Source organism: Oryx dammah, unplaced genomic scaffold (assembly GCF_014754425.2).
Source record: "Oryx dammah isolate SB20612 unplaced genomic scaffold, SCBI_Odam_1.1 HiC_scaffold_10, whole genome shotgun sequence".
Classification (NCBI taxonomy): domain Eukaryota; kingdom Metazoa; phylum Chordata; class Mammalia; order Artiodactyla; family Bovidae; genus Oryx; species Oryx dammah.
Genome location: NW_024070194.1, coordinates 8485222 through 8512685, shown reverse-complemented (window position 1 = coordinate 8512685; position 27464 = coordinate 8485222). Strand labels below are relative to the sequence as shown.

Here is a 27464-nt window from a genome sequence, read left to right as displayed (position 1 = left end):
TTACCTGTACTAGTAATTAAGTACAGGGCTTAGAACAGTGTCTGGCATGCGGCAAGAGCCACGTAGGGCACTGTCACCATCTTTTACCATCATCGTCATTGTCATTAATATCCCTGGCTCTAAAATTCTTAGCCGATTATACATCAATTCTTGCTCATGACCCTGAATGCTCTTTTATCCCATGCTGCTGATGGTGACAGAGATGATGACAATAAAAGGGATTTTTTTTTCTTTTCGTTTTTGCCTGTGCCTTGAAAGGGGGGCAGACATGGGAGAGGGAAAGCTCTTTGTTTTCGGAGCTCCCTGATAGAGTTGGGTGTGCCCGGTTAGAGCCTGGAGCTGGGGTGGCTGTGCTGTCTGCGTAATATAGGGAAGGGAAATGGAGCTTGTGGGGGAAGTTGGTGAGAATCAGTGAGGCCGACGGGCAAACACTGTGTCAGCCACAAGACCCTTGTGTGTGACCCCAGACCATCAGAGAAGGGTACAAAGCTCACAAAATACATGACATGATGGGCACCTTGTGGAACCCAGAGGAGGGTCTGGGCTCACGTATTTCATTCCTGGTTTGGCTCAGAGCTCAGTGGAGTAGGCTGGTGAGGGTGCAGGAGCTGGAAGCAGAGGGGATTGAGGGGGCATTCCCTAGCTCTCCAGCCCACTCCTAGGATTAGCAGAAATCACAGGGAGGCTTGAGGACTCCCACAGGCTGTAGAATGTGGCAGTGAGCCGAGGAAAAGCTCTCCCACGGCAAGGCGGTGACATCAGATACATCCAGACCACATGTCCAGGGCTTCCTGTGGGTCAGGCACCATACATGCTGCAGACGGTTTAAGTTCCGGGGGTCAGAGTGCCCTGTTAAATCTTGGCATCTCCATTTCTTAGCTGTTTGATCTTGGGCAAGTTACTTAGCCTCTCTGTGCCCCATTCTCTGACCAATAAAATGAGGGCTACCTCGCTGGGCTGATGAAGGATTGGAAGAGGCCATTCCCATGAAGGGCTTTGAGTAGTGCCTGGCAGGTGGGAAATGCTTGGTGCCAGGGGTTATTTCTGTATTTTATCCTCACTGCAACCCTATGGAGTAGGTGTTCCAGTGTGTGCACTTTATGGAGAAGAAAATAGGGGCACAGAGAGGGTAATACACTTGTCCGAAGTCACACAGCTGGAAAACAGAAGAGCCAGAGGCTCAGAAGGTGAATCTGGATGAATAGCATTTTTTATTTCTGGTAAGCTCTTTAACTCTGTGTGACCTCAAGAAATCATTCTCCACATATGGGGTTTGAACAAAATATTCAAGGGTCTTTGTGACTCTGTCCCTCTGGACATGCAACCTGTCTATAATCTTCTCGGCAGCGACAGAGTCTGTCAATGCAAGGAGCACATGTGGAAGGAAAAGAGTCTTGGAATCAGAGGGCTTGAGTTGTTTCAGCTCTGTCCCCACCAGCTGGGTGAACTTGAGCCAGTCACTTTACTTCTCTGAATCTGGATCTCAGTTACCCTCTCTACAATGGTGATGGCAATACCAACCTGAGAACTGTTGGGATTCTGTACGTGAGAACTGGGCACACAATTGGGTGAGGGAGAGGATCACGTCTCCTCAGTGGTACGCAAGTTACCAGGGCTCCTACATGGATGAGAGTCTCAATGCCCCACATCCCTCAGTGGACTTCAGGAGACATGGTCAAGTTGACCAAAGCACAGTTTCTTAGCTTGGCCTTCAAGGTCTTTTCCCAGCTGGCCTCTAACCAGCCTTCCCCGCTCACATCTCACTGTTCCTCCACCTGGTGGTCCAGTCCTGGGGACCACACACCACTCCTGAAGCTGCCTCATGCTTCCTGCCACTCCCCCACCCCCAGGCTTTGAGGATGCTCTTCTCCTCTCTGCCTGGAATGCTCTTGCTTGCTCGGCTATCTCATATATCTGATTCATTCTTCAAGATCCAGTTGGAGTCACCTCCCCTGGGAACTATTCAATCTTTCTTCAGTGTTTCCAGCAACTTTTTTCTGTTAATTCTGCTACAACGCTTATCCAATGCATTGTTACTGGCTGCTTCTGGCCCCCTGTACCCCGACCCCCACCCCAAGTTGGAAGTTACTGGAAGGAAGGAACCACTTATGCTCTGTGTATTAATGGCATGGGTTACTACTCTCTGAGCCTCAGTTTTCTCATCTGTGAACTAGGCTGACAGGATCTAACTTAGATGAAATAATACAGGTAGGGCACTCAGGACAGAATGACTATCTCTGGATCTGTCACAGTGGACCTTGGCAAATGTGGAGGGAATGAATGAATGCTCCCTGGGAGGGTAAAAGAAAAAGGCAAGTGAGCATTTATTGAGTGCTTTCAGTGTGGCAGGAAGGCATGGAGATCAGAATTTAATGTTCATCGTTTCCTTTAAGACTCTTAACAATCCTTTAAAGAAGAGACTGTCATTAGCCTCATTTTACAGATGAGGAAACTGAGGCTTCAGCATTTGAGGACCTTGGTGAAGGATGCCCACCTAGTAGGAGATGGAATTCACAGCCAATCAATGCGGAACGAATGAATCACTTGGGGACAAGGGTGTGAGGCCACATTGCCTGTATCTTATAATCAAATGGTTTTAGAACTGGAGGCTCTTAGCGATGACTTAGCCCTGGGGTCCTTACCTTGGGGTCCATGGCCGGGGAAACTGCAGGGTCCCAGACCAAATAAATAAGGTCCTCAGGGACCTCCCTGGCAGTTTAGTGGGTTAAGACTCCACGCTGCTGATTGAAAGGGAGTGGGTTTGATCCCTTGTCAGGGAACTAAGATCCTACATGCTGTGCAGTGTGGTCAAAAGGTAAAACTGAAATAAAATAGGGGCCTCATCACACGCAGTGGCTTTGAACTCCTCCATCTCCCAGCAGCCCTCCCACTGGTCTAAGTCCTGGAGCTACCTGCTGTGCCCTCTCTTGGCACCCCTGGCCAGTGTCCTATCCCCAGTGTTGCCCAAAGCGCCAGTCTCTGGGAATGTCCCCATGTCCCCCCATCCTCCATCCAGAGCAGGAGCGCCTTTTCTCTTTCCTTAGAAATACAGAGAAAGGGGGGAGAGAGCTCAGCCTGGGAGACAGACACGCCTGGCTTCTAAGAACGACAAAAAGAACAATAGTATCAAAGGCTAACATTTATTGAACACCTACTATGTGCTAGGCACTGTCCTAACCACTTGACACATATGAAAGCTTTTTATCCTCAGGACTCTCGAGGTAGGTTCTGCTAATTTGCCTCGTTTGACAAAGGAGGAAACTGAGGCCCAGGGAAGGGAGGTAACCTGCCCAAGGCCAGGTAGCCAGCAAGGGCCGTGGCTCCACGGCACACTGGCCAGGTGTCCTTGGACAGGTCCCAGCCACTGCTCTGGGGGGTCTTTCCCCATCTGTTACCTTCAGGGTTCCACCTCGCAGCTTCCATGACGACTAAGACGTTCTCTGCACAGTCCCAGTACACAGTAGGCGCTTAGTAAATGAGCAGCCCTTCTTTCCTCTTAACTCTGATGAGGGGATACCTGGGGAAGGGAGGGCACTTAGGCAGCATTCTCCCTCCGGCTTCTCCCTCAAGCCAGGAGGGAGCCACGCCCCACCCAACCCCTCTCTGTGTAACCCCCAGAGCCAAGCGGTGCCCGGTGCCCGTTCTCGGGGCAGTTTTCGTGATGTTGATCCTAATTCCCGCACCTCTGGGCGAAAGTTGCCCACCCCCTCGGGGAGGGATGCCGTCGGAGGGTCCGCTCGCGTGGCCCCACTCTTGGCCGCCCTGGGAGGGTGGGAGGTTTGGGAAAGGGGGTGAAGCAGGGGACGGACGTGCTTTGTCCTGGAGGTGCAGTCGGTCCCGGGCGGCAGGGAGGGCGGGCTAGGAGGCCGGGGCCTCGTCGTCCGGGCGGTGGCCGGCGTAGAGGGTGGCCAGGGGCCGGAAGCGGGGCCCCCAGCCGCTGAGATAGGCGAAGTCCTGCTCTGAGCCCGACGAGCCGCCGCTGTGCAGGGAGCTGAGCGAGGCGGCCGGCGAGTCCGCGCCCTCGAAGGCGTAGGTCTGGAAGGCGTCGTAGGGCGGCACCGACGGGTCCCCGTCTGCCAGCGCCACTTTGCGGCTGATGAAGTCCCTGAACACCGAGAAGTCCGGCTCGGGGCTCGGCGGCCCCTGCGGCAGCGAGTGGCGCTCCGAGGGCAGGCGCGCCTGCGGGGGGCTCCCCGCGCTCCCTGCGGAACCCTCGCCCCCGCCGCCGCCGTCACCGCCTCCGCCGCCCTTGAGCTCGCCGAAGTCGTAGAGGCTCCGCAGCGCCGACATGTCGTAGGCCTCCGTGTCCTGCTCGCCGCCGCCCTCGTCGTTGTACTTGATGACGTTGTCCCTCATGTCCTCGTCCTCGTCCGAGCTCAGGTTGCTCTTGTGGTGGCGCCTGAGGGTGAGGATTAGGAGCACCAGCACTGCCCGGGAGAGAGAAGCGGGTGCCGGTGAGAGCCCAGCCCCACCCAGGGCGGTCCCTGGAACACCCTTCTCCTGATGCCCAGCAGAGCTGGTTCAGCCTAAAAGCTCATGCAGGTTTCCTAAATTTCTGTGCAAAAATACCTTTCTCACAGTCTGGACAGAGCTGGCTATCTGGAGAGGTAGTGAGCTGCCCATCTTGGGAGGTGTGCAAATCAAGGCCACACCACCACTGGGGGTGGGGACAGAGAGCTGGTGTTAAGAGATTTCATGTGTGTTATAGGGCTGGACCCAACCTCTGAGGTCTTCATTCTCAACTCTATGAAAATACATCCCTGTGATGTCTCTGGGGGATGGTGGGTGGAAAGAGGGTAGCTAAGGTTTGGGGGAATTAAATGTCCTTGGCCTTGACCTCTCTCACCCTTGTTCTTCTCTGTCCACTCCAGAGGCCCTGATCACACTGTTAGCCCTTTGGGTCTCAGATCCAGGTACGTCCTGCAGGAGCCCTCGTCTGAGAGCTCCAGGCTGGGTTCAGCACCATTACCTCCAAGCTTCCCTGGTGAGGGTTCCTCTCTATCGCCCTGCTTGGGTCCCTGGATCAGCAGCATCGGCACCTCCTGGGAACTTGTTAGAAAAGCACGTTCTTAGGTTGTGCCCTAAGGCTTCGAAGTCGTGCCCAGGCAGCTCAGGTCTGAAAGCCATGGCTCCTTCATAGCACAGACCCTGCCATATGTTGGTCTCATCTCACCTCAAATCCACACTCTGAACTGCCCTGGAGGACCCGGGCATGTTCCCCTGGCGGGGTGCCTGGCACGCAGGAAGCATGAGGACTATGCTTGTTGAATGAATGACTGAATGAAGAACTAGATGGAGACCTGGGTGTTGCAAGGTTGAGAAAATGAATGAATCGTTCTTTCTTGGCTTTCTGCAACTGTGAGAAAGGACTCCGCGTGCCCTTCCTCCTCCCACATCACTGATAACTTGTCTTCAACTTTCTGAGCAAGCTTCTCTTCTCCTCTACTCTCTGACTTCTTTTATTAAAAAAAATTTTTAGGGGGGGGCTATGTCGTATGTGGGATCCTAGTTCCCTGACCAGTGATTGAACTTGCACCCCCTGCCTTGGAAGCAGAGTCCCAACCACTGGACCACCAGGGGCAGGAAGTCCCCTCTCTGATTTCTTAACATCAGACGTCCCAGGACTCAGTCCTTGGTCCTTTATCCACATCCTCTTTCTTGGCGCTTTCCTTGCCTCGTGGCTTTAAATTCCAATTAGAGGCTGACAGCTCCCATACTGCAGCCTCCAGCCTGGACTTCTCGCTTGAAACCTACATTGTCCATCCAGATTCCGCCCCAACAAGTCCCAGGGGGTGACCAGAAGAATCACAAACTTAACCTGTTGAAATTTAAAATAATAATATTTCCTCCTTCCCACCTTCTGTCTCCCCTCCTCAGCAACGGCAACCCCAACTTCCCAGTGACTCGAGGCTTTTCGCCTCTTTCATTTACTGATGAATCCCAGTGCCTAGAATAATTGAGCACATGGGGGTGGGGCTCATGGATGGATAAATTGAGAACTGATGAGCAAACAGAGAATTAGATGGATGGCTGGGTAAATGAATGGACAGAGATGCGCTGGGTATCATGTCAGGCACTGGATTTTTCTTGCTGCTCCAAACAGCTCTGGCTAGGCCAGGGGCCAGAACCAGCTGCGAGGGCCATGGGGCAGGCTGCTGGCTCACGACCTAACAAGGTGGCCCATGACAGGGAAGGAGGGGGGAACCCGGGGACAGGTCGGGAGGGAGGAAAGGCATCAGGAGAGAAGTGGGAAAGATGGATGGACGGCTTCCGGAGCTGGAGGCTGGAGCTGCGGAGGGCGATGCCCGTGAGAGCAGATGGTGGGGAGTGCGGGCGGCAGGCGACAGATGTGCCAGGCCTGATCAGCGATTCCGCCCGTCACCTTTACAGCACTGATGTGCACTTTCTTCGTTTGTGGGCAATTAGGCAGAAATTTGTTTGCATTGCCTCGGAAAATGAAACCGCTGTAAAGTGCACCCTCTGGAAAAAGGTTTCTGAGCCATGGGCTAAGGAGGGGAGAGAGAGGGGTGTGGGGGGGAGCCTCCTAGCTAGGAGGGGCCTGCCCAGGGCCTCTGCAGGTCTCGGGGGTGGGTGGCGAGGCATAGGAGGCAGCTGAATCTCCCAGGGAACCAAGCAAACCTGGGATCTGCCATCTGGCCCTTCCCTGAGCGCCTCCAGCTTTGGCTGTTCTGTGAAGTCCAGAGGTCAGGGCTGAGGTGAAGCCCTTCTGCTTCGACAGCGAGAAGCAGCACTGTGGCCACTGGGTCTAGTTGAGCTCCTGAAACTGGACGTCTTCCTTGGGGACACTTCGGGGGTTCAAGTGGCTGCTGGTGCAACTGATACCAGAGTAGATTTTGCCCCCTCCATGAACACCTGAAGATTTTACCCCAGCTGCCCCAAGATTTTGCCCCCAGTTAAAATTCCTAGTAATGAAAAAAAGTGAAAGTATTAGTTGCTCAGTCGTGTCTGACTCTTTGCGATCCTGTGGACAGCAGCCCGCCAGGTTCCTCTGTCCATGGGATTCTCCAGGCAAGAATACTGGAGTGAGTAGCCATTTCCTTCTCCAGGGGAGTTTCCTGAGCTAGGGATCCAACCCGGTCTCCTTCATTGCAGGCGGATTCTTTACCTTCTGAGCCATCAGGGAAACCCAGATTTCCCAGCAGGTGGGGTACTTAAAGGAACAGAAAACATAGAAAAGACCTGAAAAGACCGGATTTCAAGGAAGACCGAGTTAGAAGACTAGTTGGGTCCCCTTCTGCAAGCCACTTAACCTCTCCAAGCCTCAGTTTTGTCATCTGAAAAATGGGGTTGATACTCTGGCTGCATGGTTGTAAGGTTCACAAGAGCCCTTTTTACTAAAAGTCCTACATAGAGAATAAAATAGGACAATAGACATGAGAGAACTTTAAAATGTAGGCTTGGCTTTTAAAAATTAGGGGAGACTTCGGGCCATGTAGAGCCAGCTGAACTTAGTCTCCACTGGGTGCTGACCCCTTCTGAAGCTGGCAAAGTGGCTGCTGGGTACTTAGGAGATTTCTTATAAGAGCTACAGGTTAGAAGTTGGAGCTCAGGCAACTGGTTCAAGATGAAGAGTAGAAAGACACACCCCCATCTCCTGCGAGAGCACCAAAATCGCAGCTAGCTATTGAACAACCATTGACTGGAGGATGCTGAAACCCACTGAAAAAAATCCAAAGACAAAGGAGAAGCTGCAGTGAGACGGCAGGAGGGGCCCAATCATGATAAATCCCAAACCTGCCAGATGGACACCCTGCAAACTAGAGAACCAAAGAAGTTCTCTGCCTGTTGTGAAGGCTCTGAGTACCACGTCAGGCTTCCCAGCCTGGGGATCCTGGAAAGAACTTGGAGCTCCATGAAGCCAGCCCTTCCTTGTGCGGACAGGAAAGTCAGACCCCCACGGGGGCCGCTGGGGAAGGAAATCCGGGGCCTAGGATGGATCCCAATCAGGCGGACTCACCGACCAAGATGAGGACACAGACCAGGAGAGCGATGAGGGCGCCGGGGCTGAGGGAGGCGGCCATGACGAAGGCCGTGGTGTTGCAGGACTGGATGGCGCCTGAGCTGTCGCAGCCGCAGATGCGGATGGTCAGCGTCCCCGTGCTGCTCAGCATGGGCGGCCCGCTGTCCACCACCAGGATGGGCAGGAAGAACACGTCCTGCTCCTGCCGATTGAAGCCCATGTGCTGTGTGTGCACCGCGGCTGTGTTGTCTGCTCCGGAGAAAGAGAAGGGCGAGTGACTCGGGGTCAGCCGTGCCTGTCCCAGCCCCTCCCGAGTCCACTTTGGGATCTGCCTCACTCTGCCCCCAGCTACCGCCTCCCAGCGGACCTGATCTCCCCCAGTTCTGCCCCCCAGCTGCCTGAAGGTCCTGTCCCCAGCCCTAGAGCCTTCACTTCTGCCCTTAGCTGTTCTAAGTTTCTCTTCCCAGCTGTCTCAAAATTTTGCTTTCAGCTATTTCAAGATTCTGTCCCCAGCTGGGCCAAGGTCCTGTCCCCAGTGATTCCAAGATTCTGTCCCCAGCTGGGCCAAGGTCCTGTCCCTGGCTATGTCAACTTTTTTTTTGCCATGTGTTTCAACAGCCTTTTGTTGTTGTTGTTGTTGTTCCAGATTCTACCCCAGCTGTCAAATGCATCCTGACCCTGGGGTCCTGTGGTCTCGGGGTTGTGGCTTTCTGAGCTCTGACAACTTCTGGGTCATCAGAGAAAACTGGGAACTCCAACTGGCACCTGCCTTTGGCTGAGGGAGCTTGCTGTCAGGGCTCTCTTTAAGAGCTGAGCCTGGAGAGCTTGGGACATACCCTTGGGGCCTGAAAAGGATGCCCCAGGGCACCGAGGGCTCCTCACCCGTCTCTTTCCTTCGGATGCAGGCGGCCAGAGGAGACGGTGAACACATGAGTCATACTCATCACACTGCTGCAGGCTGGCGCCGGGAGTGCCCGCCAGGACTTGGGGGCGGGTGGAGAATGTGTAGACGTGCCCACTTCTCCTGGTCTCCTGACTCCTCCACTCCTCCCCTGTGTGGGCCAGGCTATCATGGACTGCCCCCACCCCGGCCCCTCATCATTTTGGTGGAAGTACTCAGAGCCCACCTGGCTGCTGGCTGTTGCCCCTACCCTTGACAGCCAGCCCCACAATGGGGGCCTCACTTCTTGCGAGGGGCTCAGGCTTCCTTCCTGAGTCCTTCTCTCTGTGTTCACAGGCTTCAGGTAGGTCTCTCTGAGCTCAGATTTTGGCAGCCCGGGCCCCTTACCCAGCTTTGTGTCCCCAGTTAACTCAGCCCCTTCCCTGGCCCCCATTTGGTGCTCCTGTCCTGGCCTTTCCCATCATGGACATAAAGCAGGAACCAAGAGCCCTCGGAAGGGCTGACTTGTGGTCTTGGGCACATCTGTGAAGTAGTCCGACTGAAACAAGACTGGTCATGGGTTGAAGCTCATGTGATGGCCACATAGGAGTTCATTGTGTGATTCTTTCTACTTTTATACATATTGGAAAGTTTTCATTAAAATGTTGATAACTAAGGCTGAGTTGGTCATGTACTAGTTAGGGAAACTCATTTAGCTTCTCGGGACCTCAGTTTCCTCATCTGAAATGGAGGAAAACAGCATCCCACAGGTGTGAGGATGAAATGGTGTAGTTCACCCATGCCCCGCAGAATAGCTCCCGCAAAGCAGAAACTCTCCATGAAGGCTGGTTGTAAATTTTTTCTTGCCCCAACCCCCACATGCCATACCCCACGCCCGCTCTCTGTTGAGGCTGCCCTGACTTTATTCACCAAGTTCCCGCTAGCTGGAACGCCCTCTCCACCTTCTTGCCTGGGCAAATTCCTCATCCGTCATGCTCCAGCTAAATGTCACCTCCTTTCTGTGGCCTCCTTTCTCCGCTTCTCTGGGAAGGAAGGATTTATGGTTTCCCCCGCCCTGCTCTGACTATGCAGGTGCCACGCACACTTCTGTTATAGCACTTGTCATGCTGCGTTAAGGTAGCTTGTGCCTGTCTCTTCCCTGGCAGTGAGCCAGCCTGAAAGAATGATGCGTGAATGAGCCACATCTTTTAGGGGTAGCTGGTGGTTCTGGGTCAGCTCCTCAAGCTCTGGCTTGAACTCCAGCCTCCTGTCAAAGGGCAGTCAAGCCAGCTGTGACAACATCTGCCTTCCCCTGAGGATGAAAGGCTGAAGAGCAAGATGAGGGGTAAAAGGATGGGACTCCTTTGCAATGACTGCGTATTCTTTAACGCATCAAGGACTGGGTGGAAATGCTTAATCCTCACAAACATCAAGAGTTGTAACATTATTCCCATTTTAAATATGTGGAAGTTGAGGTTGAGAGAGAAGGGATTTGTCTGAATTTATTCTGTTAATTGGTGGCATAGCTATCTTTTCCATCCACTCATCTTATCATCAATCCATCTATCCAACTATCTGTCTTCCATTCATCTGTCCACCCATCCTCCGTCCATCCATCCATCTATCCTTCCATCCATGCATCCAATAAATCTTTATTGAGTACCTACTGTGTGCTTGGCACCATGCTAGTCATAGGAGGGAAATAATGAAGACCTAAATCAACCATAGTCTTGGATCTGGTCTTAACGTGATAATGTGAGAGACAAATGTTAATCAAATAAACACACAGTTTAGTCTACAATTGCAAACCATGAAGAGTGCTAAGAAGGAAAAGTATAGGAAGAGCATTTAACAGAAGATCTGACCCAGTCTGGGAGGTCAGGGAGAACTCTTTGGGTGAAGACATTATATTATTGCTGAACCCTGAACAATGAGTTCTAGGAGAGGGAATAGCCCATACAAAAGTCCTGTGGTTGGAAGAGGCATAGGAACTCAAGGAGCTGAGAGCAATCTTTTGTGGCTGGAGGGATTGGGTGATGATTAGAGCAAGTCAAGAAGAGGCTGGAGAGGGAGGCAGAGGCTCATTATAGAAAATCTTAGAGGCAATGGTAAGGAATTGCGTTATTTTCTTAAAGGCAATAGGAAGCCACTGATTGCTGGGCAAAGAAGCAACCTAGTTGCATATTATCCCTCCATTCAAAGGCAAATAAGAATTAAACACCCTCTTTAGGTCAAGATAAGCCTTTCCTGGTGGCTCAGTGGTAAAGAATATGCCTGCCAATGCAGGAGATGCTGGTTTGACCCTTGGGACGGGGAGATCCCCTGGAGAAGGAAATGGCAACCCATTCCAGTATTCTTGCCTAGGAAACCCCATGGACAGAGGAGCCTGGTGGACTACAGTCCATGGGGTCGCAAGAGCTGGACACGACTTAGCAACTAAACAACAAGAGGTCAGGATTAGTCTAGCCCCTGAGGAAAGAGCAGTGAACGAGACAGACATAGTCCCTGCCTTCTCAGAGCCCACCTTCTAAGCAAGGGTGCCTCTAATCTAGAACACAGCTGTGGGTGCAGAAGACCAGTTAGGAAGCTGTTGTACGTTTTAGATGTGAAATAATAGTGGTTGTGGAGGCACTGAGAAGTAGACAGATTTGAAAAATGACTGGCTGGCTCTGGCTCAGCCTCAAATTCCCAAGTAAGAACAGAGGAGGAGAAAGGGGATATTTGTTTCTCAGGGCTGCTGTCTTTGACCACGGGAGCCATATGTTTCTGGAGCTCTGGTCCCTGCTACTGTTTCATTCCATAGGAGGAAATCCCTGAGCCTCGTGCCCATCCCTCTTCACTCCTCTCCTGGCAGCAGCTGGCTTCATCTGGGGAAGCCGTTGGCCACCCCAGACCCCGACCCCACCCTTCTAGGCGGGATCTGCGCCCAGCACTGCATCCATCCATCTGGCCTGACATACATCAGTGTCAATCCCTGGCTGCAAAAGCAATATTTATAAATCACGTTTCCAAACTGGCTACAAATTTGTACAAAGAAACAGATGGGTTGGGGTAGCCGTTTGTCAACTGGGATATTTATACGGTGAGGAGGAGGGGGCTTGGCACACCGTGGGGAGGAGCTGGGGGGCTGGAAGGAGGAGCCCTTGCCTGCCTATGCTGACCTCAGCACGCTGCTGCTGCCCTGGCTCCCAGGGCTTGGACCAGGGGGTCACACGGGATGGGACCCCTGGTGGCCAACCCAGCCCCCGACCCCTGGATTACAGAGGGATAGTTAGGGCATAACCTCAAGCCCCTTGGGCTGGAAAGATCTGTGAACCTGGCGAGGTCAAGGGGTCAAGCCAGGGCTCCTTGTGTCTCCTATGCCCAGCTCGGGATTCCACAGCAATGATGAGCAGGCAGGGCAGAACTGGTGGTGAAAGCGTTAAAATATCGCACTACTTCTGAAAGGTTTAAACAGCCGTGACTCTGAGTCCCCCGACTCCTGCCCTGTTGCCTCGGCCTCTCCCTCAAGCACACCCCCAACTTTTCTTTTTTTAAAAAAACTATTTATTTATCTTGGCTGTGCCTGGGTCTTTCTTGCCGCGCGGGCTTCTCGCTGGTTGCTGGGAGCGGGGGCTCCTCTCTAGTCGCAGTGCTCAGGCTTCTCACTGCAGTGGCTTGTCTTATCGCAGAGCACAGGCTCCAGGGCTTCAGCAGTCGCCGCTCACGGGCACAGCAGCTGTGGTTCCTGGGCTCTAGAACGCAGGTTCGATAGTTGTGGTGCCTGCACCCACTTGCTCCACGGCATGTGGGATCCTTCTGGACCACAGATCAAACCCATGTCTCCTACCTTGGCAGGCAGACTCTTTACTGCTGAGCCACCAGCACACCCCCACTTTAATACAATCAAGTCATTGATGGGTTAAAGCCTGGCTCCGCAGAGGCCCCAGGGTCCTACTCCAGGTTTATGATCAGTGTCCTGACTGGTTATCTGAGCTGCACTGGTTGTTAAATCCATTTAGGACTCCTGGAAATAGACATGGGTCTGGCTTCAGAGGTCACTGAGGCACTGAAGGAAGGGATGTCAAAGTCTTGGGTTGGGTCGGGGGGAGTGAACCCAGACCCGTTCCAGGTTCAAAGGGAACTCACATCATCTGACCTTAGTGCCTCTCTGACTACATGTCCTCCAGTCCGGTCACTCACTCACCCCAACTATGAAGGTCTTGAACAGTGCAAGCCTGTTCCTGCCCCAGGGCCTTTGCACTTGCTGTCTCTTGGACTTGGATCATTCTTTGTGCAGTTATCTGCCTGGCTCACCCCTGACTTCCTTTAGATTCCTCCTCACTACTGACTCCTTCACAGAGGCCTTCCTGAGCCACCTTATTAAAGTAGCTTCTACTCTTGTGCTGTGCTATGCTCAGTGGCTTCAGTCGTGTCTGACTCTTGATGACCCCATGGACTATAGCCTGCCAGGCTCCTCTGTCCATGGGGATTCTCCAGGCAAGAATACTGGAGTGGGTTGCCATGCCCTCCTCCAGGGGATCTTCCAGACCCAGAGATCGAACCTGGGTCTCCTGCACTGGCAGGCAGGTTCTTTACCACTAATGCTACCTGGGAAGCCCAGCTTCTACTCTTACCTTGCTTTATTTCCTCCTGTTTTGTCTAACATGTGTATGTGAATACCTACTATGTGCCAGGCACCAAGGGTCCAGCACTGAATAGAAGTCCAAAATCTTGTGAAGATTGCATTATTTCTCCCTGCTGGCCACTTACCACCCTCATCATATTACTTATTTGTTTAATTTCTGTTTTCCCTCCCTAGAATGTAAACTCCATGAAGGCAGGGATTTTGTCTCATGTGCTGCTGCATTTTTAGGACCTAGAACAGTGCCTGGCATATAGACATATTTTCAATAAATGTTCAAGAAATAGTTGCTGAATGAAGGAGAGGCCATGTTCTAGGTACTGACAATATACTTCGGTAGGCCACATTTCACTGGGGCCACCTAGCTGCCTGGCAGGCATTTTCAGTCCCATTTTACAGATGGTGAAACTGAGGCAGACGTCAGGGTTGCACAGGAAGTCATGAACTGAGATTGAACTGAGACCCAGGTCCCTCACTCCCAGTGTGTTGATCCCACTCCCCCAGTCTACTCCTTAAAGATTCAGACTTCAACTTCTTGATGAAGGTGAACCTGCAGGGGTGGGTTTCACAAATGGGATCAGCTCAGGCTGGGTGGGGCAGTTTGCTTGCAAGGTAGGGAGAAGGAAGCACACTGGAACTGAGATACGTGTGGGTTTGAATCCCAGCCTCACATTGACTCCCTATATGACCCTGAGTGAGTCCCTTGTCCTCTTAAAGTCTCAGTTTCATCACCTGCAAAATGAGGGGATGGGTAAGAAAAGCTGCCTCCCAAGTGGCCATGAGGATGCAAAGAGAAACGTGAGTGGGCTAAAGCATTTTCTTGCCGGCTGTGCTGTCTTCGCTGCGGCACGGTGCCTTCCTCTAGCTGCAGTGTGAAGGCTTCTCTACTTGTGGCCCACGGGCTCAGTAGTTGCAGCGTGTGGCCTTAGTTGCCCCTCGGCATGTGGGGTTTTGGATATCCGACAGGGGCAGAACCTGCGCCCCCTTAATCGGAAGGTGGATTGTCAACCACCGGACAAACAGGGAAGTCCCAAGGGATAAAGCACTTTTAAAACAAAAGGGTGGGAGTTGTGTGTGGGTGTGTGTCAGTTGCTCGGTTGCGTCCGACTCTTTGTGACCCCATGGACTGTAGCTCGCCAGGCTTCTCTGTCCGTTGGATTCTCCAGGCAGGAATACTGGAGTGGGGTGCCATTCCTTTCTCCAGGGGATCTTCCTGACCCAAGATCGAACCCAGGTCTCCTGTATTACAGGCAGATTCTTTACTGTCTGAGCTACCCGGGATCCCTGGCTTATTCCAACCTTCACTTAGATCAGGGGCTCCTTCCACCCTGGAGCTGCTCCCACTCTTCAGGTATTCCCTCTCTGTCTTTCTATCTACCCCTGTTACTCTGGAGCTGGCCCCTCCAGTCCACCAACCCAGCTCTTGCTTGTTCTTCAGTCTGGCCAGCAGGCTTGGTAAGTGCTCCAGCGTGGCGCAGACATTTTGTGTGATCTCGGACCCATCACTGGCCCTCTAGGGGCCTCCATAACATGGGAAGGGGACGGGGAGGCTAGGCTCCTCCCTCCACGAGTCCTAGGATTTGGTGGTCCTTCAGAGGTCACTCACCTTGGATGTCGAGCAAGGAGAAATGGGGGTTGCTGGGAGCTTCCGGCACCAGGCGGAAATAGAAGCGATGCCCGCTCTGGGGCTCGTCTCTGTCCACCACGCTGATGGTCTGGATGAGCTGAAGGGTGAGGAGGGGGCAGGGGACTGAGGTAAGGCCGAGCTCACGTCGGGCCTGAATACAGGTTGCCCCAGCAACCGACTTGGTAGCTACCCCCAGCCCCCAGCCCCTCAGTGGTACCTGGCCTGGCTTGGCATCCTCACACACGGCTGCCTCGTAGGGTGTGGCCAGCTCTGGGGGATTGTCGTTCACATCCAGGATGCGGATCCTTAGGGATGCCCGGGAGAGCTGGGCATGATTGTCTGGAACAAGAGCACAGGGTGGGAGGCTTCAAGTGTGAGATCCAGACAGCCCCCATCTCCTGCTAGAACATTAGGCAGTGGGGTCACATTAAGAGATCTGTGTGTTGATCAAGCTGGACATCGGGCTAAATGGGTCACCGTCAGCATATCAGCGTCGTCATCATCATTGCCACCATTCGATTATCACTGTAACCGTTTACCGTTACCATTACATCGCCATAATCAGCAGTCCCGCCCCGTCACCAATGCCATCACTCTCTCCACCATCATTACTGCCTTCACCATCACCAGTAGCACTGCCACCTCCACCAGCATAACTATCAGTGCCACCATGCCATCCTCCCCGCTCTCACCATCACCCATGCCACCCCACCTCCTCTGTCACCATCTCCATCAGCATGAGAATAATCACCAGCGTTGAATCCACGAGTACCGCCTCCCTCATCTCCACCATCACAAATGCTCATCACTCACCACCCTTTCCAACCCCAGCACCCCGACACCACAGTCACCAATATCACCACCACCGTCCTCTCCAGGCATTCACTTATCCACCTCTCTGTTACACCATGACCCCGCCTTCATCACCCACATCACTACCACAGCACCACCACCCCTACTCCCATCTCCAACCACACTACAGTCAACACTGCCACTCCACCCCTCCACCTCAGTGTGCACAGAATGCTCCTGGAGCATCCACACCCATCACGTCTCCTTGCAGAAATCCGGGAGTTTGGTACAATTTCTATCCCCATATTGCAGAAGAGAAATGAAAACACTGGAGAGTTTAAAGAATCGGGCAGCTGGCAACTCAAGTCCCAGACCTTTGCTTTTTTAAGACTTGATCCTGAGAGGGCAAGACAAGTCCACTGGAGGTGAGTCTTCACCTCCAAAACCATGCAGTCCCCACCCTTCCATCTGTGATGTCTTTGAGGTCAAGGCTTCTGTTGTATTAGTTCCTGGGTCCCCAGCATTGTGGCATGTGGCACAGACTGGGTTCTAACAGATCAGTGGACTGAATGAGTGAAACTTGGAAATACTCAGACAGAAAGAGGCTTGCATTTCAGGCATGGCTCTGTCCCTGACACAGTGTTTGATCTTGGGTAAGACTTTTCCCTCTCTGACATCAGTTTCCACACCTGGAAAACAGAGCACAGTGATTAAGAGCAAGGACTCAGGAACCAAGTGGTTCCAATCTCAGTGGTGCCACTTAGTAGCTGTGTGATCCACGCCAGGTCACTTGACCTCTCTGTGCCTTGATTTTCTTACCTACAACAAAATGGATCTGTTAGGAATGGGTTGGCTAGGCGGACGGATTGAGTCAATATCTGCCAAGCACTTAAAGCTGTATATATAACACACAACAAGTGTTACATAAGGACTTGTTAAATAAACAGGCGTCCTTGAAGGATCCTCTCAGCAGTGACATTCAGTGACTCAGGGCTCTGGGACACCCCATCCCCTCCTGTCCTTTCTGAGAAGCACCCCTTGGCCCTTTACAGCCCTCAGACCTCTGAGTGCTCATGGGTGCCGTGTCCTTGGCTATCTTAGCCATGAGTTCATTACTGACATGTTCCAGCCAACAGTGCAATCAAGGACAGGCAGCCAGGAACCCCATGAGTTTTATTGGGGGAAGAGGGGGTGGTCGACTGCTCCTTTCTGTGAACTCAAGGGTCCCAGCGGATGCCGATTGCAGCTGCTCCTGTGTCGATAAAGACAGAAATGGAGATTGGGAGGCAGGTGTGGCCACCAGGTCAGGGAAAGGAAGGGCTGGGGGTGGGGGGCATCCTTAATTAACTCAAACCCCCACTCCTCTCTGGAGCTCCCCTTAGCCAAGGTGCCTTATCTTCTCAGCTCACCCAGATCTGCCGCTTTGGCGATTACAGGGGGCTTTTCCGGGGGCGAGAGATAGGAGTCGTGACTGGGAATGCCGGGTGAGCTGTTATTTTTAAGAGCGCTTTGCCGGAGAACAGCCAGCCAGTGGGTGCTTTGGGGGGAGAGGAGGAGAGGAGGAGGGGAGGGTGAGGTCCATCACCAGGAACAGGCACCTCTCTCCCCACTGAGGCAGAGAGAAGGTAGGGAGTGAGAGGGCACCTTACCCTTCAATGGGGGGGCGGGTGGTTCAGGGCTGGAGGCAGAGGTAGGGTCCTGTGGGGCCATGCAGAAGGGGTCCTCAGAGTCGGATAAGATCCTCAGTGGGCAGACTGGAGGCTTGGGTCCACTGCTGGTGAGACACCCATTATTGTATCATTCCTCTGGGTTCTCCTGGGCCTCTCCTATCTCTTCTGTAATTCTATCTCAATTATCTCGATTTATTGAGATGTCCAGTACTCTTGCCTGGAAAATCCCACGGACGGAGGAGCGTGGTAGGCTACAGTCCATGGGGTCGCAAAGAGTCGGACACGACTGAGCGACTTCACTTTTAATTGACATATAACACTGTATAAGTTTAAGGTGTAAAATGCAGCCAAGAGGTGTGTTTCTATGTCGCCAAAGTTGCCACCTACATGGCTTATCTCGGAGTCCCCCTGAACTGGCGGCTTGCCTGGGACCCCAGAGCTCGTGGACCAACCCTAAGGCGGCATCCTCATGCTCTTGGCATCATGACAGTCTGCAGCCTGGCTCATTAGAATCACGTAAAGGGACTTTCTTGGTGGTGCAGTGGTTAAGAATCCACCTTGAAATGTGGGGGACGTGGGTTCAGTCCCTGGTCAGGGAACTAAGATCCGACATGCCGTGGAGAAACTAAGCCTACCTGCCTTAGAGAGGCCGTGCATCCCACCTTAGAGAGGCCGTGCACCATACTGTAGAGTCCATGAGCCACAGTGAAAGACGGCATGATGCAACGGACTTCCCGTGAGCGCAGCTTAGACCTGATGCAGCCAAATAAATACAATTTTTTTTTAATCCTGCTTTAAAATGAACTGATGCCCCAAGACTTGGTCATTAATGTTTTTTTTTTTTTTTTTAATAGCTCCAGGTGAATCTATATAATGTGTATCCATAGCAAGCTTTGCAAACTCCAGGGGTGACTGGCAGGTGCTGGGGGAGGTCCAACTGGACATCTTGCCTCTGATGGGCTTCCTCCAAACCCCTATGGGTCACAACATCATTTGTAATAATTGATAATAATGCATAATTTTACCACCTTAAATGTTTCTGGTATAAAACAAGACATCCATCAATTAATAATTTCCTCTTCATGCAGAAAGTTCCCATTTATAACAAACTTTCTTATCTTTCATTGGAGCTTCAAAACAACTCATAAAGGAGGTCTTAATTAAACCCATTAAAAAAATTTATTTTTTGGCCGTGCCATGCAACTTGCAGGATCTTAGTTCCCTGACCAGGGATCGAACTCAGGTCCGTGCAGTAAAAGTGCCGAGTCTTAACCAGTGAACCGCCAGAGAATGCCCTAAACCTATTTTGTAGATGGAGAAACTGAGGCCCAGAAAGGGGTAAGACTTTGTCCAAAGCCCCAGGAAAGTCAGTGGCAGAACTGGCGTTGGGTCCTAGGTCTCTGGACTCTCAGTCCAGTGCTTAGTCCAGATGCAATGCCCGTGGGCCCTTCTGCTGCCTGAATATTTGTCCATCCAGATGCAGCTATTGCTCAGACTGAGGCCCAGGCTGACCTCGCCCTACACCCAGCGGTAGGCGCCCTCTCCCAGGGCTGGATGCCCCAGGGGTCCCACCCACCCTCCCCTGGCATCTCAGTTCAGCTGACTGACATGCAAATTAGTTTAATTATTTCTTCTTCTAAAATAAATTATATTTTGCAGTAGCTGCAATATGTTGTGTCAGGCAAAATTACATTCAATATTTTTAAACTAATTGATGCAGCCTTGAGGAAGGCTGATTGACAGCCCAGAGCTGAGCAGGCCTGCAGTCTTAACCGATTCCTAAATTAAAATTAAACGTGCTTCGGCCGGGTGCTTCCTCTCTGAGCTGGCTCACCATTAATCCAGGGAGGTGGCAGGTGGAGCCCTAGGGGGCCGAGGGGCTGAGAAGCGTGGGCCGTTGTGTGGGTGCCTTGGGAAGAGAGCAGGCTTGGGCGGGAGAGCCAGTGTGCGGTGTTGGCAGGCCCCTTAGATTCTCTGGGTGTCAGAGTCCCTTCTGTATAACAGATGGGGGACCGGACTGGGCAATTTGAAACTGAGACTTCTGTTTTTTGCTGACTACTACAGTTTGAGCGCCTCCTTTGTACCAAGGGCACAATACTGAACAAGACCAACACTGCCTCTTGGTCTGTAGCAGGGACAGAGAGCATTCCAGACTGTGATAAGAGTTGAGAGAAAAAAAGTCCAGGACTGTGAGCAGAGGAGGCAGGAGCTCCTACCCTGGTGGGGCACAGGGATGTTTACCCTGAAGTAGGGGACGGTGGCACCAGTGGTAAAGAACCTGCCTGCCAATGCAAGAGCTGTAAGAGACGCGGGTTCGATCCCTGGGTTGGGAAGATCCCCTGGAGGAGGGCATGGCAACCCACTCCAGTATTCTTGCCTGCAGAATCCCATGGACAGAGGAGCCTGGTGGGCTAAAGTCCATAGTGTTGCAAACAGTCAGATACGACTGAAGTTACTTAGCACTTAGCAGGGGACCTTTAAGCTGAGATCCAACTAGGAAGTGATCAGGTGAAGGGGATGGGAAGAAAGAGTTCTCCAGACGGTAGGAACAGCATATGCAAAGGTCCTGGGGTGGGAGGGGAGTCTGTAGATAGTAAAACTCTGGATTCCTTCTAAGGAAGACCCCATCCTCTGGCCATTCCTAATATAGTGTTTGGGCCAAACTGAACTTAGAGGCTGGAGGCCAGCAGGAAAGACAGAGGGTGTAGGGCCTGGCCTGGTGACCCTTTAGGGAACTCCTAGGAATGTGTGCCTCCCAGAAGGCCACCAGCAAACACATATAGAGAACCTGCCACGGGCCAGGGTTTGTTCTGCCTCATTTCATCCTGTGGGAGATACAGATTTGAATTACTGCCATTTTTTGATGAGGAAACTGGCTCAGAGAGGTAAAGAACTTGCCCAAAGTTTCACAGGGGACAATCAATGGAACCTGAACCTGGTTCAAAACAGGGACTTTCTACCCTTCAAATGATATGGCCTTTCTGACCACCTTTAGCTGCCCGAGGCCAGCTTGCCTTGAGGCCCCAAATGTCTCTGCCTCCTCCAGGAAGCTTTCCTTGACTGTCCTCAGTCCGGGGCAATCAGACTATACGTCCAAGACCTACACACCCATAAGGCCTGTGTTATCTTCCTCCCTGGCCTTGTCCCTCACCCCACTCTCCTTTTTTCCTCTGATCCAAGTTTCCTGTTTACCCTCCTTCAGATATTTGCCCAGATGTCTTCTCAGCGAGACTTCCCCTGATGACTTTATTTTACTTTGCTCCTTGCAATTCCACCAGATACCCCATTTACTGCTCTCTCTCTGTCGTGTTTATCCAACATCCCTGTATTTTTGTTGTTGTTGTTGTTCAGTTGCTAAGTTTTGTTTGACTCTTTGCAACCCCATGGACTGTAGCCTGCCAGGCTTCACTGTCCTTCACTGTCTCCAAGTTTGCTCAAACTCATGTCCATTGAGTCAGTGATGCTATCTAACTGCCTCATCCTCTGTCTGTATTTTTACTTACTTAAACTCACCCATCATCTATCTCCCCCACTAGAAAGCAAGCAGATTTTTGGTCTCTTGTGTTTGCTGCTGTCTCCCCAGCCCCTCTCTGCATGGCACACAGTAGGTGCTTAATAAAGGTTGGTCAAATGAATGGGTTTCACTGTCTGGCATCTCTAATCACGCTGGGCTGCTGCGGAGTGGCAGGGAGAGACCGAGGCCTCTGGAGGGACAAATCCTGTGGGGGCCGCGCCCGCCCCTGAATCACATCACCGAGGGAGCGGTCTAGCTGTCCGACCCTGTTCCTGCCTCTCTCCCTGGACCAAGGTTTTCCCATCCGTAAAACAAATGGAGCTGGACTCCGAGGTTCTCCTTGGTTGTCACAGAGAAAGAGAGAAGCCAGGGAGAGAGATAGAAATGAGGACGCAAGAGTGGGCGTGGGAAGGAGAGTGAGAAGTGGGGAGAGGGCGGAGGGAGGGGGCTACAGAGGTGGGGGGCTGCTGGAAGGCACCTCCTTCTCCCTCACCAGCAGTGGTGCAAGGGTAGCCCAGACCCTCTGCTCCACAGTTCCCTCAGCCCCCACCCCGCCCCCACCACCTCCCGAGGGAATTAAATTGCATCCAAACACCAGGCTCTGATTAGCGCTGGCCAGCTGGGCAGGAAGATTTATCATCCCAATTACGAGCCGGCCAAGACAAGCAGGCAGGATGGCGATGGGGGGGACTGGGTGAGCAGGCGGGGGTGCTTCAGGGAAGGGGTGTCAGAACTGTCAGGAGCGGATGCCTTGCACTCCCTGCCCAGTCCCCACTCACCTCCAGTGGGAACACGAGGTTAGGGCGCCTTCTCTGCTTTTTGATTATCTGTTTGGCTTCCACATGGAGATTGGAAATTTGACCTTGTTGAGTTGGGGATGTTTCATCCACCAAAGGGTAGGGGAGGACTTCTGGGTAAAATAGGGGCCCTGGAATTGGGGGTGGGTGGCAGGAAGTTTTCCTTCCTAGGGCTGAGCTGGTCCTAATACTCTGGGCTTTCCTACAAAGACTCCATGGACCTCACAAAGATCTTTGTTCTTGGGGGGATCAATTAAGTACCTAGGCAGCTCAGGATCCTGGGAGTTACCTGGTCCAAGTGGAACCCAGGCTTGATTTACACACCTCTGGTGATGGGGAGCTCACTACCTTCTGAAGCAACCCCTTCCATGCAGGGCTGTGCCAAGCCTCTTCCCCAGCCTCCCCAGCACTCCTTCCCTCCTTCCCTCGCCCTGCCCTCCACTCTCAGCACATGTCTCAGCCGAGTCTTCCTGACAGCCTCCCATCTGTTCCCCGCTCCAGGGTGCCCCCCTCCCGTCCCCCTTCCCCCACGAACCCAAGTGGCCACAGGGGACTGCACATCTGACAATCTCCCTCTTCTGCTTGAAGACCTGCTCTGGCTCCCTGTCGTCTCCAGGAGATGTCCGGCTGCTCACAGGACATCTGAGGCCCTTCTTGTAGAGGCCCCCAGTGAGCTTCTGCATGCTCAGCTCGTCTCACCTGCTCCAGCCATCCTCTGGCCCAGCCTCTAGCCACATTCTATTTCTCAGAACGGACAGTGGTCTTCCTGCTGGCCAAACCTCCAGGCCTTGGCACACAGGCGTCTTTCTGCTGGGAGCTCCCAACCCCACTCTCCTTAACCTTTGAGACCCAACACAGATGTCCCCTTCTCTGGGAAAGCTTTTTTGCCTTCTTCCCCTGCTGTACTTCCTGAGAGCCCACCGCCTCATCCCCTCTACCCTGTGCTGTCCAGAGCAGGGCCAGACCTCCCGAGGTCAGAGGCGAACACTCTACCTCCAGACTCCAGTGCCCAGGCCCGGTGGGTGAGAAGGGGACCCCAGCAGACACTTGATATAAAGCATTCAGCACAACACCTGGCATATTGTGAGCTTCAAATAAATAGAAGCCACTATGATGAATAGTTGTGAACTTCTCAGGTGGCCCAGTGAGTAAAGAATCTGCCTGCAATGCAGGAGACACAGGAGAGCCAGGCTCAATCCCTGGGTCGGGAAGAAACCCTGGAGGAGGGCTTGGCACCACCTCCAGTATTCTTGCCTGCAGAATCCCATGAACAGAGGAGCGTGGCGGGCTATAGTCCATAGGGTCGCAAAGAGTCGGACACAACTGAGCGCACATGATTAATAGAAAGCAGTAACCACTACTACCCTCATAGCTGTCCAATAGGGTGCCATTTCATAGGTGAGAAAACCAAGGCAAGAAGAGGGGAAATGACTGTCCATACTCTCGGCTAGGGGTCGGACCACTAGAAGCAGTGTTTCTTTATCACGCTGCCCTGCCTTCCTAACTGGGTGGGCAAGACCATTTACCATCCATTCAGGAAATATTGAGTTGGCCAAAAGGGTTGTTTGGGATTTTCCATATGATGTTACGGAAAATCCTGAATGACCTTTTTGGCCACCCTAATACTTGTACACACCTACTAAGCGCCAGGCCCAGTGTGAATGCTGCAGATATGGAAGAGACCCTGCCTTCATGGAAGGTCCTTTTCCCAGGAGACGAGAGATCAACAAAGTCGGCACACAAATGCATGTCTAAATCATAAAGCTTGCTCTGTGATAGAAAAGAAAAATCAGGGGCTGGTGAAATCGGGACTTGGCCTGGGGTGACCCGGATGGGGAAGCTCTAGCTAATCTAGTTAACTCTTTGCTGTCCAGCCAGAGACAACCCCTCCAGACCAGTTTAGGGCCTGGAAGAGGGGGCTGGCTGCAGCCCCCTGGCACACCACCCCCCCTCTACCCCAGCGCCGGCTTCACCAGCCTGCCCGCCACCCCTCTGTCTCTTTGAAGACTGTCCCTTTACAACTGCCCTTTTTTCCACTGAAGGATTCAGACACAAATTGTACTTTAAATTCAATATCGGTCATTAATATTTCATGATTACAAAACGTTAAAGATAATGTCAGTGGAAGGAGCGTCTGCATGGGCAGAATGGATGACTCAGAAGTTCAGGGGAGAGGGGAGCCCGCATACTAAGTGGCTGGGGAGTCTTTGAGGTAATCCGGTCTGACAGGCTGCGGCTGTGCCTCAGTGCCGCATTCTGTTCTCCGAGGTGCTCACAAGGCTCCGCTGCTGTGTGTAAATATTTCCCCTCTGATTCTTGTCACCTCGCGTTTGTTGCACCGGAGCAGGCAGGGCACCATGACCCCACCACTGGCCCCCCGCCGTGGTCCCCTGTTTCTGAGAAGCCAAATAGATACTTTGGCAGAAGGGCACCGGGGTGTGTGTGGGGGGGGCGGGTGGCGGCGGGGAGACCCCAGGGCATTGTCCCTGAGGCTCTGGCCTGGCTGTGGGAGCCCTGCCCACTCCCATCCCCCAGGGACTGGCTTTGTGACTTTGGGGCCATCTCGGTTCCTTCCTGAGCCTCTACTTCCCAGTCTGCAAAGTGGGGATAACAATTTGTCCTCCTCTCACGGAGAGGGCAAGAAGCTGGAGTGGGTGGATCACTGGCGCCGCTCCTGGCTTCATGCCTGGCACCAAAGACATATGACTCCGGGGCAGCTGGGTGAACGCCGGGCCATGCCGTCAGACTGGCTGGGGCCCGGAATTTGGACAAATGACTTTACCTCCCTGGGTCTTAGTTTCCTCATCCACACGTTGGGGGTAATGGCAGAATCGACATCTGATAGGTGGGGAGCTTCCGTGAACACAGCACTGTAAAGCGCCTGGCAGAGTGAGTGCTTCAGGCAAGTGCACCGAGTCCAGATCAATAGATATCATTAACTGAGCACTAAGTACTAGGCTAAGTTCTTTCTATCCTATTTAATCCCCCCACCAGCCCCGTGAAGTGGGAACCACTCATTTTATCATCGATCAATATCCCCGGTGAGACTTGGGCAGGAGTTGTGAATTGCAGCTCCGAGGGGAGTGGTCGCTAGCCCAGCCCTTTCCTCCCCCATGCTCAGTTACTGGGATGGTGTGGGGGCAGCAGGAGTGGGGCCCAGAGAGCAGAGTGCCAGGAAAAGGGAGGCTGTGGAGCAAAGCTGCGGAAGGAACCAGGAAGACTTGGCCCCAAATCCTGGCTCTGCCACTGCACATCCTTGGGCAAAGCTCTTTATAGTCTGAGGCTCGATTTTCCCATCAATAAAATGGGTGCTGATCATGATTCAATAGAAGTATGTGCTAAAAAGGATCAAGCTCAGTATCTATTAGGTAAACACTGTAAAAAAATCTCTGCTGGGGAGAGGCCCCTGACACACTCTCTCTGTGAAATAGTAGCATGAGAGATTCTGTATGCTTCTCTAGCTGCTTTCTGGAAGAGATTCACAGGGCAGGAGCACAACGCTTAACCCAACAAGGCACCGGCCAGCGGTGGGCTGTCGGGCGGTATGACAGCTGGTGGGGAGATGCTCTGTGGGCAGGGAGAGGGGGTGTCTCTGCCCAGCAGCCCGGCCAGGCCCCCTGGCTGCTCAGGAAGCAGGTTCAGGGAGGTGAGGATGGGGAGCTGTCTGCCCACCAGTCCAGCAGCCACTTCTCCAGCCACCTTTGTTAGCTCCCTTTCATGCGGTGGAGAAGTGGATTCAAAGGCTCGGGAGCAGCAGGCACTGAGGTTTGAGCCAGCTTTGTATTTCCTTTTAAACCGAAGTTGAAAGAAACGAAGGGAACTTCAGCCTAGGGACTTCCTCGGCTGGAATGGGCTGGTGGGGACAGGGAAGTGGGAGGCACCAGCCAGGGAAGGCGGAGGAGGAGAGCCGCCAGGAGGGCTCGAAGGCACAGGAGGGCCTTGGGGCCCAGCTCGGCAGAGGGGAGTCTGAATGGCGCCCACTTCCACCAAGGCTGAGACTCTGAGTATTCCTGCTGTCACCATCGGTTACTGGAGGCTCTGCTGGTTGCTGAGACCTGGAGAGCTGACAGGGAGGGGAGCTTGCGGAGCTGGTCTAGCATGGGCTCTGGCAGCGTTGCTCTGGTTGAGGAGGAGGCCTGCTGAACTGCCCTTCCCCCACTCCTGGCGTGCCATGAACCCCCATGCTCTTACCCCCTCACCTCCGTGGCCTGACTTGTCTAGACTCCATGTCCCAGGGCCTCTTTCTTTCTCAGCTCACACGCCTCCCCAGCTGCACCAAACTGCCTGTGACATGCGAGCACGCATGCACACACACACACTCTTCAACACAGCCCAGTCGCCTTGGAGTCACTCTTGACCCCTCCATCTCTTTCCTCCATCTCACGCCATCAGCAGGCCAGGGGGCTCTATTTTCAGCCTGCCTCCAAAAGCTACCACTTCTGACCATTTCCATGGCTATCACCCTGGGCCAGGCCACTAGGGCCCTGTTGCATGTAAATTCTAGTTGAGCCCCTGCTCCTTCCCCTCCCCCCACCCCCCACCCCCACCCTGCAGCCCCCAAACAACCTATTTTCAATGCAGCAGCCATAGGTATCATGTCAGGCAACCTCCCTCCTCTGCTCAAACCCCTCAGTGACTCCCGGCTCATTTGGAGTCAAGTCCAAAGACCCATTGCAGGGTAGACACTCCGCCCCTCGCCAACCACACTGGCCTCCTTGCTATTTCTCCAACTATGACCTCAGGGCCTTTGCACTGGCTGTCCTCTCTCCTTGGAACTCTCTTCCCTCCAATGGCAGCATGACTCCCTCACTTTATCAAGCTCTCTTTTGAAAAGTCTCCTTTGCCGAGAGGCCTACCCTAAGAGAAACAATTCCCTCCCAATCCCTTTCCTCTGCTTTCTTTTTTTCCAGTTTCTTGTTAGCACTTAGCTGACATGCGAATACCCTTTCTCAAAGTTTCCTGAGGGTCTAGCTCTAGCCCATGGAGACAGGAGTTTTTTCTTAACCTTGTTAGGGGCTATATCTCCAACCTCTATAAAAAGGACTGGTGTATACTAGGTGCTCAATACAAGCTGAAGGAAGAAAGCCAAACTCAAGACTGGGCCGGGCTTTTGGGCTTGGGATCCTTCCCACATCTGTGTTCCTGTGGGTCAGCCTTTGCCGACCACGTCCCCACCTCAGCTCTGCCCAGTTTCTAACTTTTTGCCTTGCCCCCAGCCTTTGGCCCCCCTCCTCCCTAGGCTTTGCCCCGCCCATAGCCCCACCCTTCGGCCATCGCCCCTCCCTTCCGTATTCGCCCCGCCCCCTGGCTCACCAGCCTCCATAGCCAGCACTGTGATGTTGTGCCAGCCGGCCGTCTCTCGGTCCAGTCCCTTGCCGGTGACGATGGCACCCGTGTCTGCATCGATATCAAAGATCTGGTCCAAATCTGAGTCTCGGTCGATGGCGTACCTAAGAGGGGCAGGTCAGGGCTGATTGAAGGTGTCCTGGCACCGATGGAGCAGTGCCCATGTCTCTCCACCCTCCCCCTAAAGAAGAACCACCTGCCCGGGAGACACAGGAAGCAGAGAGACCTTTTCC

General features: G+C 53.1%; 1 protein-coding gene across 1 annotated transcript in view; it reads right to left on the bottom strand.

The window, feature by feature from the left end:
- Positions 1-3119: 3119 nt before the first annotated feature.
- CDH22 (cadherin 22) overlaps positions 3120-27464 on the bottom strand; it is an 83331-nt gene continuing 58986 nt past the window's right edge. Inside the window, exons 7-11 of the mRNA XM_040248207.1 lie at positions 27199-27335; positions 15330-15451; positions 15092-15209; positions 7979-8230; positions 3120-4427 (exon numbers count right to left, since the gene is read on the bottom strand). Coding sequence (XP_040104141.1) covers positions 3859-4427; positions 7979-8230; positions 15092-15209; positions 15330-15451; positions 27199-27335 — 1198 coding nt within the window. The 3' untranslated portion in view covers positions 3120-3858. The remainder of the gene's footprint in view (positions 4428-7978; positions 8231-15091; positions 15210-15329; positions 15452-27198; positions 27336-27464) is intronic.